Here is a 13537-nt window from a genome sequence, read left to right on the forward strand (position 1 = left end):
AGGGACCTCTCTAGGACACACTCAACGTTCTTGAGGCTGACCCCAAGCATCTCCTGGCTTGAGGGGTTGCACTTCTGTGTCCCTCGCCCAAGCCAGCAGCCCCGGTGAACCAGGGCCGTACGGGAAGCCGGGCAGCAGCACCCTCAGCCTGGGTCACACAGGGTTTGTGTGGCGCCCCCTGGAGAGATTGCTCTGCACGAGGAGCTGCCCACGGGCCTTTGGGTCTCCCTGTGTGAAGCCAGGCCACATGGGGTGCCGGGAACTGCCTTGCTGAAGACCGAGTACCCATTCACCTTGCTGCCCTGTCCCTGCCCCCGTGCCCACGAAGGAACAGGCCCCTTGGCCAGATCTTCCATCTCCCTCACTGGCTACCCACAGAAGGAGGCAGCTGCTGGGCAGACACGTTTGTAGCCCCCAGTGTGGGGAGGGGGGCTCCTAACGTTCACGCTGCGTCTGCCTACTGGCCGGCATGGAATCTGACTGTGGGTGTGAGCCCCAGCAGCCCCAGGGGGAGGAAGCCTGCACATGCAGGTGGCATTGTGTGTGTTTTGCCATCTTGGAGTGGGCCACATTTGTGCCGTAGCCTGCACTCCTTGCCTGCAGGCCACAGTGGGGAGCCCGTGGGTGAGGTCCCACCAGCCCAGCATCTCATGGAACAGGTCCTAGCTCTGCCTTTTTCTGCTGTGACAATAAAACCTCCCCCGTTAGGAGTGCGCCCCTCTGCCTTCTCATCACTACATGGGCGGTAGGCCTGAGGAGGCCCCCATCTTCATCTGAACCTTGGTGGGGGTGCAGTGAGGTTCCCCTTCTCCTGGGGTCATGGGGCAGCTGGCCCCCATTGTTTGTTCTGAGGTGTTTGACACCTGTTTCTTGTTTGATGCCAAGCTGGGGGGCACTCCATCCCCTGAAGCAGAACTCCCTGCAGGTCTGACGCCTTGAAGGTGTCCTGGTGTGGGCGGATGGACCCAGGGCCACTTGCTGTCTGGTTTTGGCCTTGCCCTGGTATGGGGGACAGGGCCGAGGGCAGGGGCGCAGGCCTCCCTGGGGCAGGAGGGAGCTGCACTGGCTCTGGTGAGTATGTCGCCTGAAACCTGTGGGCTCTCGGACTCTCGGGTGGGCTCCTGTGTGCCTGGCATCCTGGCTTTGTAGGGAAGGGCTGCAATCCGGAGAGGTCAGCCTCCACTAAAGGGGAGCCCTGCAGGGCCCCTGTGGCTTCCTTGGTGCCTCTCTGGTCTGAGGCAGGGGGAGGGGATGTGAGCAGTGCAGGGACCCCGCAGAGGCCCAGAAGCCCCTGAGGAGAGTGTGCCCACACCTGCCCCCAGGCCCCTGGAGCCTGCTGAGAGTGGCCTCCACCGCCTGTCTTTCTGGGGCTGCCTCCCCAGTCAGCAGATGCCACCTCTCTGCTTGGGGCTCTGGCCAGCCCACTGGGCGGTGGTGGCCACATCACAGGCCTTGTGTGGCAACTGTCACCCTCTGTGATGGGTTGCCTCTCCCTCTCCTAAGGGCAGCGCCGGTCCCTCCAGCCACTTGCCGCCACCGAGAGATGCTGACCCCACCTCCCAGGAACAGCCTTAATTGGTGGGCCCTCTTGTCCCCAGCCCAGGTCTCTGACCGCCTCTGCCACGCTGACCTGGGCAGAGCCCTGAGGCCGGACCTCAGGTCACCCCAAGAAGTGGACGTTGTTTCCTTTTCGGTTTCAGCCACTTCCCTCTCAGGTTCTCAGGGTTGCTGGAAGAGAGCAGCCTCCCGCCCATCACAGGAGACGAGCTCAGAGAGGGATGGTGACTAATCGAAGGCCACACAGCAGGCAGGTCTGAGCTCCACAGTGCGCTCCCTGCCATCCCCCCCACCCCGTGAGTGAAAGCTTCCTACTTTGACATGTTTCAGATGCACGGAAGCCACGCACTGTACTGTTCAGTGCCCTGACCCACATTCCCCTTTGTTCACATTTTGCCACATTTGCTTCTTTATATTTCTGCTCTATTTTTTCCTGAACCGTCTGATCATCAGTTGCCCCTGATTCTACCCCTAACATTTTCTGTTCTGAAGGACAGACTGAGCAGTCACGGCATGGTGAGGGGAATTGGGGTAGTGTGGGTGGGGCCTCTTGCTGGGTGCCCCAGTGAGCTCTGCAGCAGCCTCTCGGCAGGTGGCCTGTCCTGGCCACAGCCTGGTGCCAGCCTCCCACGATGTGGGCGTGGAAGATATAGCCAGTTACTTGGTAGGATGACCCTCTGTGGGGCTTATCTGATGATTCTCACCAAGAGATTCAGCACGTGTGCTCTTGGCACAAAGAGCATGTAAATGCCACCACTGTGTCCTTCCTAGGGCGTGACATTGAGAGGCACACAGTGTCTGTCCATCCTGGTGACGTCCACTTGATTACCAGATTCTCTGCAAAGCCACTAACGCTTTAATAAGTAATTTATACAGAGGTATTTGCGACCATGTGAATGTCTGCCATTCCCCATGCTCTGGCCCACTAGCTGCAGCATCCACCCTTGGTTCTTGCTGGACGCACACACAAAGGTTTCTGGGTTCCTCCACCTGTGGGGTTTCATGGGAACGGGCCTCTCCCTGGCACCAGTTTTGAGCTTGGGGCCAAGTAACTGAAACTTTCATGGGTGCTCCCAGAGAGCTTGGGCACAGAGCTTTTGGGGCCAAGGTCTGTTTTTCCCAAGGGGTAAACCCCGGACCCTTCTTGGAAAGCAGGGCTTGGGGTCCAGCATAGAGGGCAGTGGGTATCGTGGAGGGGAGGACAGAGACCACTTCAGACTACTTCCTTTGTTCCCCTGCTCCCTGCCTGGACAGGAGCCGGGTCTGGAGGCCTGGCCCCCATCCTTGCCCAGAGCCAACAGGTGTGGCAGCTGCAGGGGAGACTGGGGGCAGGGGGTTCTTTACTAGACACTTCCTATGTCTCGTGGGCCAGGGGTACCCAGAATTACCCTTGACCACCTAATACATGGACACCTCAGCAGGACTGGCCCAGGACTTGCAAACAGAGGGCTGTTCTGGGCTGCTTCATCGTTAGCCCAAGGTCCCTCAGTGGCAGGGATGCAGTCCTGTCCCTTCCTCAGGCCCCAGGACCGGGCCTGGCACTTACTGGGTCTCAGAATGGCTTTGTAGAAGGGCATGCATCTTTGTGGGAGGCCAGTTCCTCTGTCCACAAGGCCAGAGTGGCACCCCTCAGGCCACCCCCACCCCCCTGGACTGGCCCTGCTGCCCCAGACCCTGTGGCTTCCTTGGTGCCTCTCTGGTTTGAGGCAGGGAGGGGAGAGGCCCGAGGGGATGCGAGCAGTGCAGGGACCCAGCGGAGGACCAGAAGGCCACGCCTGCCCCCAGGATCACACCCCTGCACAGGCCCCCAACCTACAAAGTAGGGATGGTCACACCCGCTGCACAGGCTGTGTTGGGAAAGGCTCAGTCAGAAAACATAGGTGCTGAGCCCAATTCCTCTCTTTGTCCTGGATGATGGGAGAGCCGGCAGTGGGGCCTAAAAGCCGTTGGAGTCCCTTTAGGGGAAGTCCTGAGAGGGGTGAAGAATGCTTTTAATTTCTCTGGAAAGGGGATGATAATAGCTTCTCACCCGTCACCCCTTCACCCCAGGGAACCTCTAGGCAGCCTCAGAAACCAAGAAGGAAATTATTAACCTCACAGTGCTTCCAGTCCCTGGACAAGGGTCTTGGTCCTCCAGAGCAGGGAGTAGGCAGTGCTGGAGCAGAGACTGCAGTGAGCTCTGCAGGAGATGTCCAGCCCCATCACCCCCGAGGACCTTCCCTGACATGCCGGATTGAGGCGCGGGGGTGGGGGGGGCAGGTGGAAGCCAAGTGCGAGCTGCCAGCCCCCTTGTCCTGTGCCCGTCAGTACTCTGTCTCTGGCCCCTCTGGGGATCGGGCCCCCTGCCTCCCAACAAGACCCTGCCCCCTGGCTGTTTCTGTAACATCTGTGTTGTGGGTGGAGGTGCCTTTCTGTAAACACTGGACGTTGTGTGTGCTGTAACCCAGCATCCGGGGAATGGTCATCGTCCAGGGGGAGGACACGGCCTAAGCAAATGTACAAGCAGGTCCGTCGGGGCTCCTCTGTGGATTATGAATGAGCCAAGAGGCCCTGCCCATCCCCGGCCAGCCTCTGTCCTCCTGTGTCTCGGCTCCATGCTGCCCTGGAAGACCAGGAGGACAAGAGGAGAGCCGCTCCCTGAAGGCAGGTGAGGAAGGCCCAGGTGCCGTTCACCCAGCAGAGGGACCAGCTCATCAGGAAGCTCCCCAGGCACCAGGCCAGAATGAACCAGCAGTGTGCATGTGGGTGGACACACTTCCTAGAAAAGGCTGTCTGCAGCTTGGGGGTGGGGTCACTCCGTGTGGGGTCTGCTGTCTGAAAGCCACCTGCTGCTGGAGCCGTGGCCCAGGGTCTGTGACCCCTTGGGAAGAAAGTTCTTGCAACCAGTTCCTTACCTCCTGGGAAGACATGCTAGCCGGGCTGTCCTCAGTGCGGCACAGTGGGTCATGGTCATCATGGTGACATGCTCCCTCTGCACAGGTCTGCTTTGTAGGGAGCCCTACCTGGTCTGGTAAGGGCTATTTGACAACTAATTCTTTATTATTCTTAACAGCTTTATTTTTTTTAATATTTTATTTATTTATTTGTCAGAGAGAGCAAAAGCAGGGGGAGTGGGAGAGGGAGAAGCAGGCTCCCAGATGAGCAGGGAGCCCGACGCAGGGTTCAATGCCAGGACCCTGGGACCACAACCTGAGCCGAAGGCAGACACTTAACTGACTGAGCCACTCAGGTGCCCCAATTAACAGCTTTATTGAAGCATTTTTAATTCATCCATTTTGTGTGCACAATTCAGTGATTTTTGTTTTACAGTGAAAAAAGGTGCTTTTATTATAACACGGGGACAGGACCCGTGGGCAGAGTTGCCAATTCAATGATTTTTAGTAACTTTACCAAGTAGTACGACCATCACAAGCTTCACATCACCCCAAAAAGAAACCCTGTACCCAATAAGCAGTCACTCACCATTTCCCCCTTCCCTGGGGCCCTGGTGACCACTAATCTGCTTTATGGACTTGCCTGTTCTGGGCATTTCCTATAATTGGTATGTGGCACAGATCAGTACTTTATTCCTTTCTATGGATGAATACGTCCATTGTGTGGCTAGGCTACATTTTGTTCACCCATTGATCTGCTGATGGAAGTCTGGGTTGTTTCCACCTTTTGGCCACTGTGAATAGTGCTGCCATGAAGATTCCGGTACAAGAGTTTGTGTGGATGTAAATTTTCTTTTCCCTAGAAGCTGAATGACTGCATTGTATGGTATTTTTATACCTAACTTTTTGAGTCACCCCCTATTAGGTGTCATATGTAAGTATGTTCTCATAAACAAATGTTATCAATGAGGAGAAAGTCACTCTTGATCCCCAACCCCAGAGCAAACGACGCTGTCCGTCTGCTGAGCATACGTCCAGACCTCTTCCTATGCGCGCATCGTTTCTCTAATGCCTAAAACCTTCAGTAAAACGAATTTTTAGAAGCGTAAATACTGAAATTATCCTGGATAAAGCATGCTGTCATCTGCGTTCTTCTCTTTTCGCGTCCGTATGGGGCTGCACGAAGCCGGCTGATCCAACAGCTCCGTACCAGCGGACCGGGCTGAATTATCAGCCTGGACCACCGCGCTCCGAGAGTCCGTTCCCGCGGGCTGGCCCGCAGCGATGCTGCCGATCTGGTAGGTGGAAAGGATATTATTTCGATTTCCCATTTTGCAGAGTGGAATAGCGTCTTCACACGCCCTGCCCCTCCCGGGACCCCCACCCCGCCTGACCTCGGACCCGGGGGGCCGCGTGGCTCCGGCCACGAGCCCCTGGGGATAGAGCCCGTGCAGCCATCCGCCCTGGCGTCCAAGAGCAGGCCGCTCAGGGCACAGCCGAGGTTCGAGAGCATTGGGCCTGAGCGACCAGGCGCCGTAAGCTAGGGGTCCCCGGCCCAGGAAGCTGCCCGCTCGCTGGACCGCTCCGAGCGTCGCCCCGGCGGCCCCGCCCCTGCCGGAGCGGAAGTCCCGCCTCCCCGGGCCTCTCCGAGCGCTGATTGGCCAGCCCCGGCCCGCCACGCCCGGTCCCCGCCCCACCGCGGGGAGGGCGGCTCCCGGGAGCGCAGTTCCAGGGGGCCTCGCCACCTTCGCGGGGCTGTCTGCGGGAGCAGCGGCTGCACCTTGCTAGGGGCTTTCGTCCTCCAGGACACAGCCGCGTCACCTCAGCCCGGGGACCGCCACCATCCTACTCCCGCCCGCGGGAGGGGGCGTATGCAAACAACCTGAAGCCTCAAGCTCCTGATTGGTGAGCGTGTAGGGAAAGGGGCGGGAAGCACGGGGCGAGTGGGGCGGGCTGAGAGGGGCCGTGATCGACGTGCGGGCGGACCACTGGCTCTGGGAGGATCGGAAGCGGTGGCCAATCGCGTCGAGAAGGGGGCGGGCGAGGGCCGAAGTGTTGCTGGGGCAGAGGGCAGGGCTGCTGGTGACTGCGGGTGCTCTGGGGGGAGCAGCGGGGGCGGTAGAGGTGCTGACGGACGTGCAGGCAAACCAGCGGTTCCGGGAAACCCGGAGGCGAGTGGCCCATGGCGACGGCGACTAGGCGAGGTGGCCAGAATCTTCCCCCAAAGCTGAATGGGGCGCGGTGGGGGCGGGCAGTCGTGACGGATGTGCGTACGGACCAATGGCCACGGGAAAGAGGCGGCGGGTGACCAATGGCGACGGCGTGGAGGCGGGGCGACCGGAGGCTTAACGGTGGAGTGTGGGAAACGGTGGGGGGGCGGGCGGTCGTGACGGACGTGCGCTCCGGCCAATGGGCCTGGGCGGGCGGGGGGCAGCCAATGGCGGCGCTCGGGCCGGGGGCGGGGCGGCGGGGCTGCGGGGCTGCGCGGCGCTGTGCGGGAAGCGGTGGGGCGGCGGCGGTGGTGCTGAGGTGAGGCGGGTGGCGGCGGCGGCGGCGGGTGGTGGCGCAGGTACGGGCGGACGGCACAGGCGGGCGGACGGCCGGCGCGGGCGGGGCCTGGCCCTCGCCGCTAGCCCGGGCCTCGCCGGCCGCCCCCGCTCACCCGCGCCCCGGGCCCGCAGGTCGGTCCGAGGCCTCCTCCCCGCCCTGCTCCCGCGGCCGGCGCCGTGGGCATGCGGGCTTGGCTCGCGCGCGCGTGAGAGGATGGGGACGCAGGGCAGCCCGGTCAAGAGCTACGACTACCTGCTCAAGTTCCTGCTGGTGGGCGACAGCGACGTGGGCAAGGGCGAGATCCTGGAGAGCCTGCAGGACGGCGCGGCCGAGTCCCCGTACGCCTACAGCAACGGTAAGGCCGCGGCACGGGCGGCCCTCCGTGCAGCGAGCAGGCCTGCGGCAGCTCGCGATCTGTTTTCTTTCTCAGCCCTGTGTCCTCTGGCGAAGGCCCGAGCCCCGGGGTGGGGGTGGGGGGTGGGGGTGGGGGGCGGGGAGCAGCAGGATCCCGAGCTCGCAGGCTGCTTGGCCCTGGCCAGGTCAGATGGAGGCCTTCAGCGAGGCGAATGGCTTTGCAGTGGGCCCCTGGGTGCATCGGAGCAGAGCGGCGTGGTGGCTGTGGGCCCGCGCCATCTCAGCCCCGGAGCGACAGCCCCCCAGAGGGTGCGTGAAAGCAGGCATGTTGCGGAGCCCGGGATGGAGGTACCTGAGGGGCAGCGTCCAGCGGTGGGGGTCCCACGGCCACCGGGGTTCTGTGCAGTCCAGGTGGAGAAGCTGGGACAGGTGTGCCAGGTATGGCTAGGGTTTTCCCGTGACCCTGTGGCATGTGTGTGCAGATGGGGTTCCTCAAAGGCAGGCTGACCCTCTGAGGCAGTTGTTACTCAGGACTCAGGGAACCAGAAGCTTGTGCTGGAAGGAGATGCCCACCCCTCGATTTCCGGTTGCGTTGTTCAAGTACACAGCTAATACACATCCCTAGCACTCGTCCCAGCTTCCATCAATTTACATCTTTCACGTAGAAAAAAAACAGCTAACGTGTGCAGGGGATCAGTGTGGTCAGAACCTCCTCTGTGGTGGGGGTTCTGTTTTAAGGGGAACCAGGAAATCTTCTGAGAGCATGTCAGCATCCAGTCTTTGCAAGGACCTTCTTCTGATTTTACTTCTTCAGGTCTTTGTTCTCCACACCCTTTGTTACTTTGCTTCTTGGACTCTTGTCAGTCCTGTCTGACTGCTCTGAGCATTTGCTCTTGGCTAGGTTGTTGCCTATAGGCAGCTGACAGCATGTGGACTTGTGAAGGTTGTTGGATTACCCGCACTGGCTAGCCGCCCTTCTTGCTGGGCCAGCTTCAGCTACAGGATTTGCACGGCGCCACCTCCTAAAGCATGTGCTCTCAGCCCCGCCTTAGAGGAGATGGCTCGAAGGGCAAGAAGGGGGGCCCTGGCTTTGTTTTTAGGTGAGGGAGAGCCTCCACTGGGGCCTCAGCAGGCCCTTCATCGGTTACTGCTACCTCAGTGGACGCTTGACAGCGACTGTCAGAGGTGTCCTTTGTGACTTAGTCGTTGAGTTGCTTTTCCAGTGGTAGCGCTGCTTCCTGGAGCCCCACTCCCGGGAGGCTGGTGATGTGTGTTGAGAAGAGCGTGAGAAGGCTGGGGTTCGTCTGGGGCAGCAGTGTTTTCCTGGACTGTTCATACATGCTTCTGAGGATCCGTTCAGCCACACCGTCAGGGACTCCAGTAGGGTGCAGCGAGCTCTCAGGGAACACAGAGCCGCTGGTTGGAGAGATGGGACCCACCTCCTGTGCTCTCTGTTGGGTTGTAGTGGCTGCCACAGTTCCTAGGACACGTTGATTGAACTAGGGTCAGTACTGAGTAACACACGGTGATTTGCCTACGACGGTGCAGTTGTCAGAGACTCACAGTGAGCTGGTCCAGTGCGAGGGCGATCTGCCAGAAATGGTGAGGAAAGGAGCACTCACAGGTCCCTGCCATCACCCCAGCATCAAGTGGAAAAGGCAGAGTGTTAGCCTGTGTCTAGGATCCTTGAGGTTAAGAAGCGCGCAGCTCGAGGGGCGGGTGTGTGTGGTCAGGGCTCAGCTCGCTGACCCCGGTGGCCAGTGCTGTGTCCCTGGGGAAGTGGGCAGAGGGGAGAGCAATTGATTCTTCTCTGAAGCCTCCCTAAGGGAGATCCTTGAGGGTTTTGGAAGCTCTGGAGCAGCTGGTTCTCAGGGTTCCCCATCATGTGAATTTGTTCTTTGTAAGAGTTAATAACGTTCAGGAATTTTCAAATTTCTGATTCTCTTACAAAGGATATACATGTATTTCTTTTCCTTCTTCATTGTTAAAAGCGCTTAGCACGTTTCCAGGCTTGTTTTCTGCCTAAACTTGCACGGTTCCTCTCACCAGGAGCAGATGACCATGGCAGGGAAATCCCCACTTGGTGAAGGACGTGTAATCAAACGCCTTTCCTTGGGCCAGCCTGATTACTTACCTGCATCGAAGTCTTGTCTAGCTCGTTCTTCAGACAGGGACATGAGTGCACATCATCTTCCCAGCTCTGCAGACACGTGAGTCATTGAAACGGCCTTTTCTGTGCTGGCACCTGAAGCCGTGACAGCCGTCTGTGACCGTGTGCCCATACCCATGGGAGCCTGCCGTAGGCTCTTGGTTTGTGGTTCATGGGTCTCTGTAGAGCTGGAAATCCTCCTTTTGGGAGGCTTGAGTTTCCTCTTTTCTGAACACACAGCAGCGGTTTTAGAGGAGGCCTCTGTTCTGTTGGGGAGACAACAGAACACTTTGCATAGAGGTTCCGCCCGGGCCATCCACAGGGAAGTTACACTCCATAGCGTAAGCGTCAAGGAGGCTTGGTTGTGAAAGCTGGCAGGAATGAGGCACAGGTGTTTTGTGAGCAGCTTATAGTCCTGAGTGCACCCCCAGGTCTGACTCCGCACTGGGGCGCTGGGAGCCCAGAGAGTGTCCTGCTGCAGTGCACAGGCCTGGTCCCACTTTTCTGAGGCCAGTGAACATTGAGGGCAGTTACATGCTCTGCATTTGGCTCCCACAAACCTTCACATTGAAGGTTGGGGGCCGGCAGGAAGATACACTGTGGTTGATATGCCCGTGGTCCAGGAGACTCAAGAGTGGATGTGAGTCCATCTCTCCGTGTCTGCTCCTCTGGGGTCAGTGTTGGTGGGAGCTGCTGAGTGTACTTTGAGCCCAGGGCCTGGGGGGCAGGGAAGGTAGGAGGAGCACAGTGTTGGTGACGGGTGTGGACAAAGCCAGGCGAGCATGAGGTGTGCTGTGAGTATCTGGGTCCTGCTGGCTGTTGGTGTGTATGGGACCAAACAAAGCCAAACAAAGTGGGGGAGCAGCCCACTTCAGCAACCCGATGGCTAGGCTGGAGCTCATCATGTCCCCCAGCTCCATGGTTTTTCACTGGACGGTTCTTTTTTTTCTAAGATTTTATTTATTTATTTGACACAGAGAGACACAGCGAGAGAGGGGAACACAAGCAGGGGGAGTGGGAGAGGGAGAAGCAGGCTCCCTGCTGAGCAGGGAGCCCAATTGGGGGCTGGATCCCAGGGCCCTGGGATCATGACCTGAGCCGAAGGCAGACGCTTAACGACTGAGCCACCCAGGCGCCCCTTCACTGGACAGTTCTGAACATCTCTTCTCACCTGGCTGGAAGTTGGTTTCTATCCTCCGTGCAAACCCAAGGAGAGACTGCATCTCTAGATGCGCCACCATGCTGTTTCCTGAGTCAGGATGGGTCTCTGGTGTCTCATCCGCTGTTTTTTCCCCGGTGTTGGTGTGAGATGTATGCCCAGGAGGCATTAACTGCTGTGTGTCCTAAATGAATGAGCAGCCTGTGTGCAGTGTCTCTGTGTTGATAGAAACCTGGTGTTGGTTGCTGGGTCACCACACAACCCTTTGTCGTCCCTTTTCTTCCTCTGTGTGTGGTTGGTGTTTGTGTCTGGACTCTGCCCATTTTTCTGGGCGGTTTACTGGGATTTGCCTTTCTTCTGTCAGATGGCAAGTTCCAAAGAGGGATGTTGGCCTGGAGTATGATGTGTGCCCAGCATGGTCACAGTGCTGGGCTCCCCCAGTGCTCTTTCCATCATCTAGGCATCTCTGCCATCCTGTGACGGAGGCACCATCATCGTCCCATTTGGCAGATGAGAAACTGAGGCTTAGACAAGCTGGGGAGTGCAGCTGCCGTAGGCAGTACAGGGCCTGGCGCCTGTTGTCTCCCTAGGCACTGGCTGCCCGACCCCCTTCCCCTGGGCAGTGGGTCACTGAGTTCCTGGTTGACGCTTCTCTCCAGGCTTTGTTAGGCAGAGTCTGGCTGCTGGGCACCTGGTGCTGACTGGCAGGGATGACCCTCTTCTCATCACAGACCCTCCCCGATACTGGGGCTGCCTCCTCCCTCTGCTCTGGGGCCTGGGACAGTCACTGAGGCCCATTTGTTCTCCCTTCACTGAGCTGCTCCAGCCCTGCCTGCCTCCCTCCTGGCGGAGACCAGCAGAGCAGAGCCCCGACAGCTCCCAGGGTCAGCTGCTAATCAGGGCAGCAAACCACCAGTTTCCAGAGAAGTTTCCAGCAGGCCCCAGAGTGCCACACATACACCCATCTGTGCGGGGCTGGGATTCCTAGCTCCCCCTTTGCCAGAGGCACTCATCTGCTATGTGTGCCATGTAAAGTTTAAATAACTTAGCCCAGCCTGACGGGGTGGCAGGCGGGGAGGCGCAGACTTGTTTCTGCTTCAGATGAAGCTAATTAGGCTGGTTGGTCATTTGACCTGGCATGGCCTTGCCTAAGTTGTCCGAAAGTAGGTAGAGTATTTTAAATTTTTAGTTTTTCCCCCAGTCTTGAGCAGTTTCCGTAAGCTCAGGCAGGTCAGAGAATATCTGCCTCAATGGCCGGCACATAGCGATGCAGAGCTGGCCTCTCTTGCAGGGCTGTGCTGTCACCGTGACACTGCTGTGTCATGTTCCCATCAGCAAGAGTGTGGCTTGGTTGATGAAGTCAACAGAAATGTGTTTCAGGAAGGAGACCTCAACAGGGAGCCAAGGAAGTAGGCGGGAAAGGTCTTTCGGGTACTTCCCCTCCTGTTGAACCTGAATTGTACCTGGTCTGGGGCCTGTGGCCAGTGAGGGGGAGGAGGAGCGGGAGGCAGAGGGTAGAGTTGTAGCCAGGCCTGGGGAGTGGGCAGCACCTGGTGTGGGTGTTGTGGGGTCTGGGGCCACGTGGGTCAGGGTGTTGCCATCTGCCATATGGAGGAAGTGGGGTAAGGTCTCCATTTCCAGCGCCCTGGTTTGGAGCAAGGTGGCCCATGGGGCTGGGTTTGCTGCCCTGGGCATGCAGGGGAAGGAGGTTGGGAGTGGGAGACTGGGAAGACTGGCTGTATGGGGTCACCCTTCAGGTGGGAGGACATGGGCTCCTTAAATCCTTTGGGAATGAGAGTAAATACAAGCGAGCATCAGGTGGAAGGAGGTTGCTAGTTATGGTTGTGCTCCTATAGGGCCTATAATGACCGGCAAAGTGTCACGTCCGCAGCTGCGGTTCTCTTCTGCCAAGACTGGAGTACTGAGTGCCTTGTGGACTATGGGTGTGCATCCTTCGGAGGGTGGGAGAGGGACAGGGGGACAGAGGTGGCCAAGTAAACCTGGCACCAGTGGGTGTGGCAGGGACCCAAGGACACGACCAGACAAGCTTTGGCCCTTTGTCTGGAACACATAAGGGGGGCACGATTTGTGCAGGATGGGTGGGCGGTGCTCAGAAAGACAGGGCTTCAGGGTCGTGAGGAAGGAGGGAAGGACAAGAGGGGTCTAACCAAGAAGGAGTGCGGAGGGGCCTGGTGTCAGGAGGCCAGCATCTCTGAGCAAAAACAGAGAATGGCAGGAGGCCTGAATTCTGGGAGCAGGCAGGGGCTTTACCGATTTACCGATAAGTGTCAATGTACAGACATGTCTGGGCACGTGAGTTCGTGTGAACCCTGGACAGAGATCTTGGCCAGGTGATAAACACACGTCTGTGAGCCCAGGAAGCCACCGGGGTGGGTCAGAACAAAGTGCTCTGGATCGGGATCGGTAGCAGTGCTGTGACAGAGATGGGCCTGCACTCCCATCTAGTAGTTTCTGGGGTCGCTAACTGGGTCATTGCCAGTCTGCACCTTCCCAGGAGCTGAGGTAGGGTGAGTACCTGGTAATCAGGTCTGTGAGGATGGCTAGTGAGCTAAGAGATGTTATCCAGACTTGAAACGCTGTGCACGGCCTTGAGTGACTGCAGGAACATGGTCACCTTTCACAGGGTGGTCTGGTCCTTCCTGGGTCTGATGTTGGCAGGAAGATGTCAGGAGCTGGGTCTGGTTTCCTTACGGCTGAGGCTTGGACAGGGAGGAGGTGTGTCCCTGAGCACAGGTCCCTCATCTTCCTGCAGAAACTGCTGCACTGGTCTGACCCAGGTCTCCCGTGGGAGCCCGAGGTCCTGGACACCTTCACACTCAAAGCTCTCTTGGTCCCTGGGGCTGGCAGTGATTTTATTTGGGTCCAGCAATGACC

The 13537-nt window shown here is 58.5% G+C and overlaps 1 protein-coding gene and 1 long non-coding RNA gene across 6 annotated transcripts in view; one reads left to right on the forward strand and one right to left on the reverse strand.

Moving 5' to 3' along the window:
• Positions 1-4790: 4790 nt before the first annotated feature.
• LOC148162823 (uncharacterized) lies at positions 4791-6025 on the reverse strand. Its single transcript, XR_015766531.1, has 2 exons — positions 5825-6025; positions 4791-5725 (listed from the first exon to the last, which is right to left on the reverse strand). It is a non-coding gene; the product is annotated as an uncharacterized LOC148162823 (long non-coding RNA).
• A 178-nt stretch (positions 6026-6203) lies between these two features.
• RAB40C (RAB40C, member RAS oncogene family) overlaps positions 6204-13537 on the forward strand; it is a 29146-nt gene continuing 21812 nt past the window's right edge. For 2 of the 5 annotated variants that reach the window (XM_028111716.2, XM_028111712.2), the window contains exons 1-2: positions 6901-6959; positions 7112-7335. In XM_028111716.2, the coding sequence (XP_027967517.1) occupies positions 7194-7335 (142 nt within the window). In that variant the 5' untranslated portion in view covers positions 6901-6959; positions 7112-7193. Of the gene's footprint in view, positions 6336-6679; positions 6782-6900; positions 7000-7111; positions 7336-13537 lie in introns of those variants that run through there. The other 3 variants (XM_028111713.2, XM_028111715.2, XM_028111714.2) reach the window with 3 other exon arrangements.

Source organism: Eumetopias jubatus, unplaced genomic scaffold, assembly GCF_037043125.1.
Source record: "Eumetopias jubatus isolate StellerSeaLion01/CBP00866 unplaced genomic scaffold, mEumJub1_p1.0 scaffold_12, whole genome shotgun sequence".
Classification (NCBI taxonomy): Eukaryota; Metazoa; Chordata; class Mammalia; order Carnivora; family Otariidae; genus Eumetopias; species Eumetopias jubatus.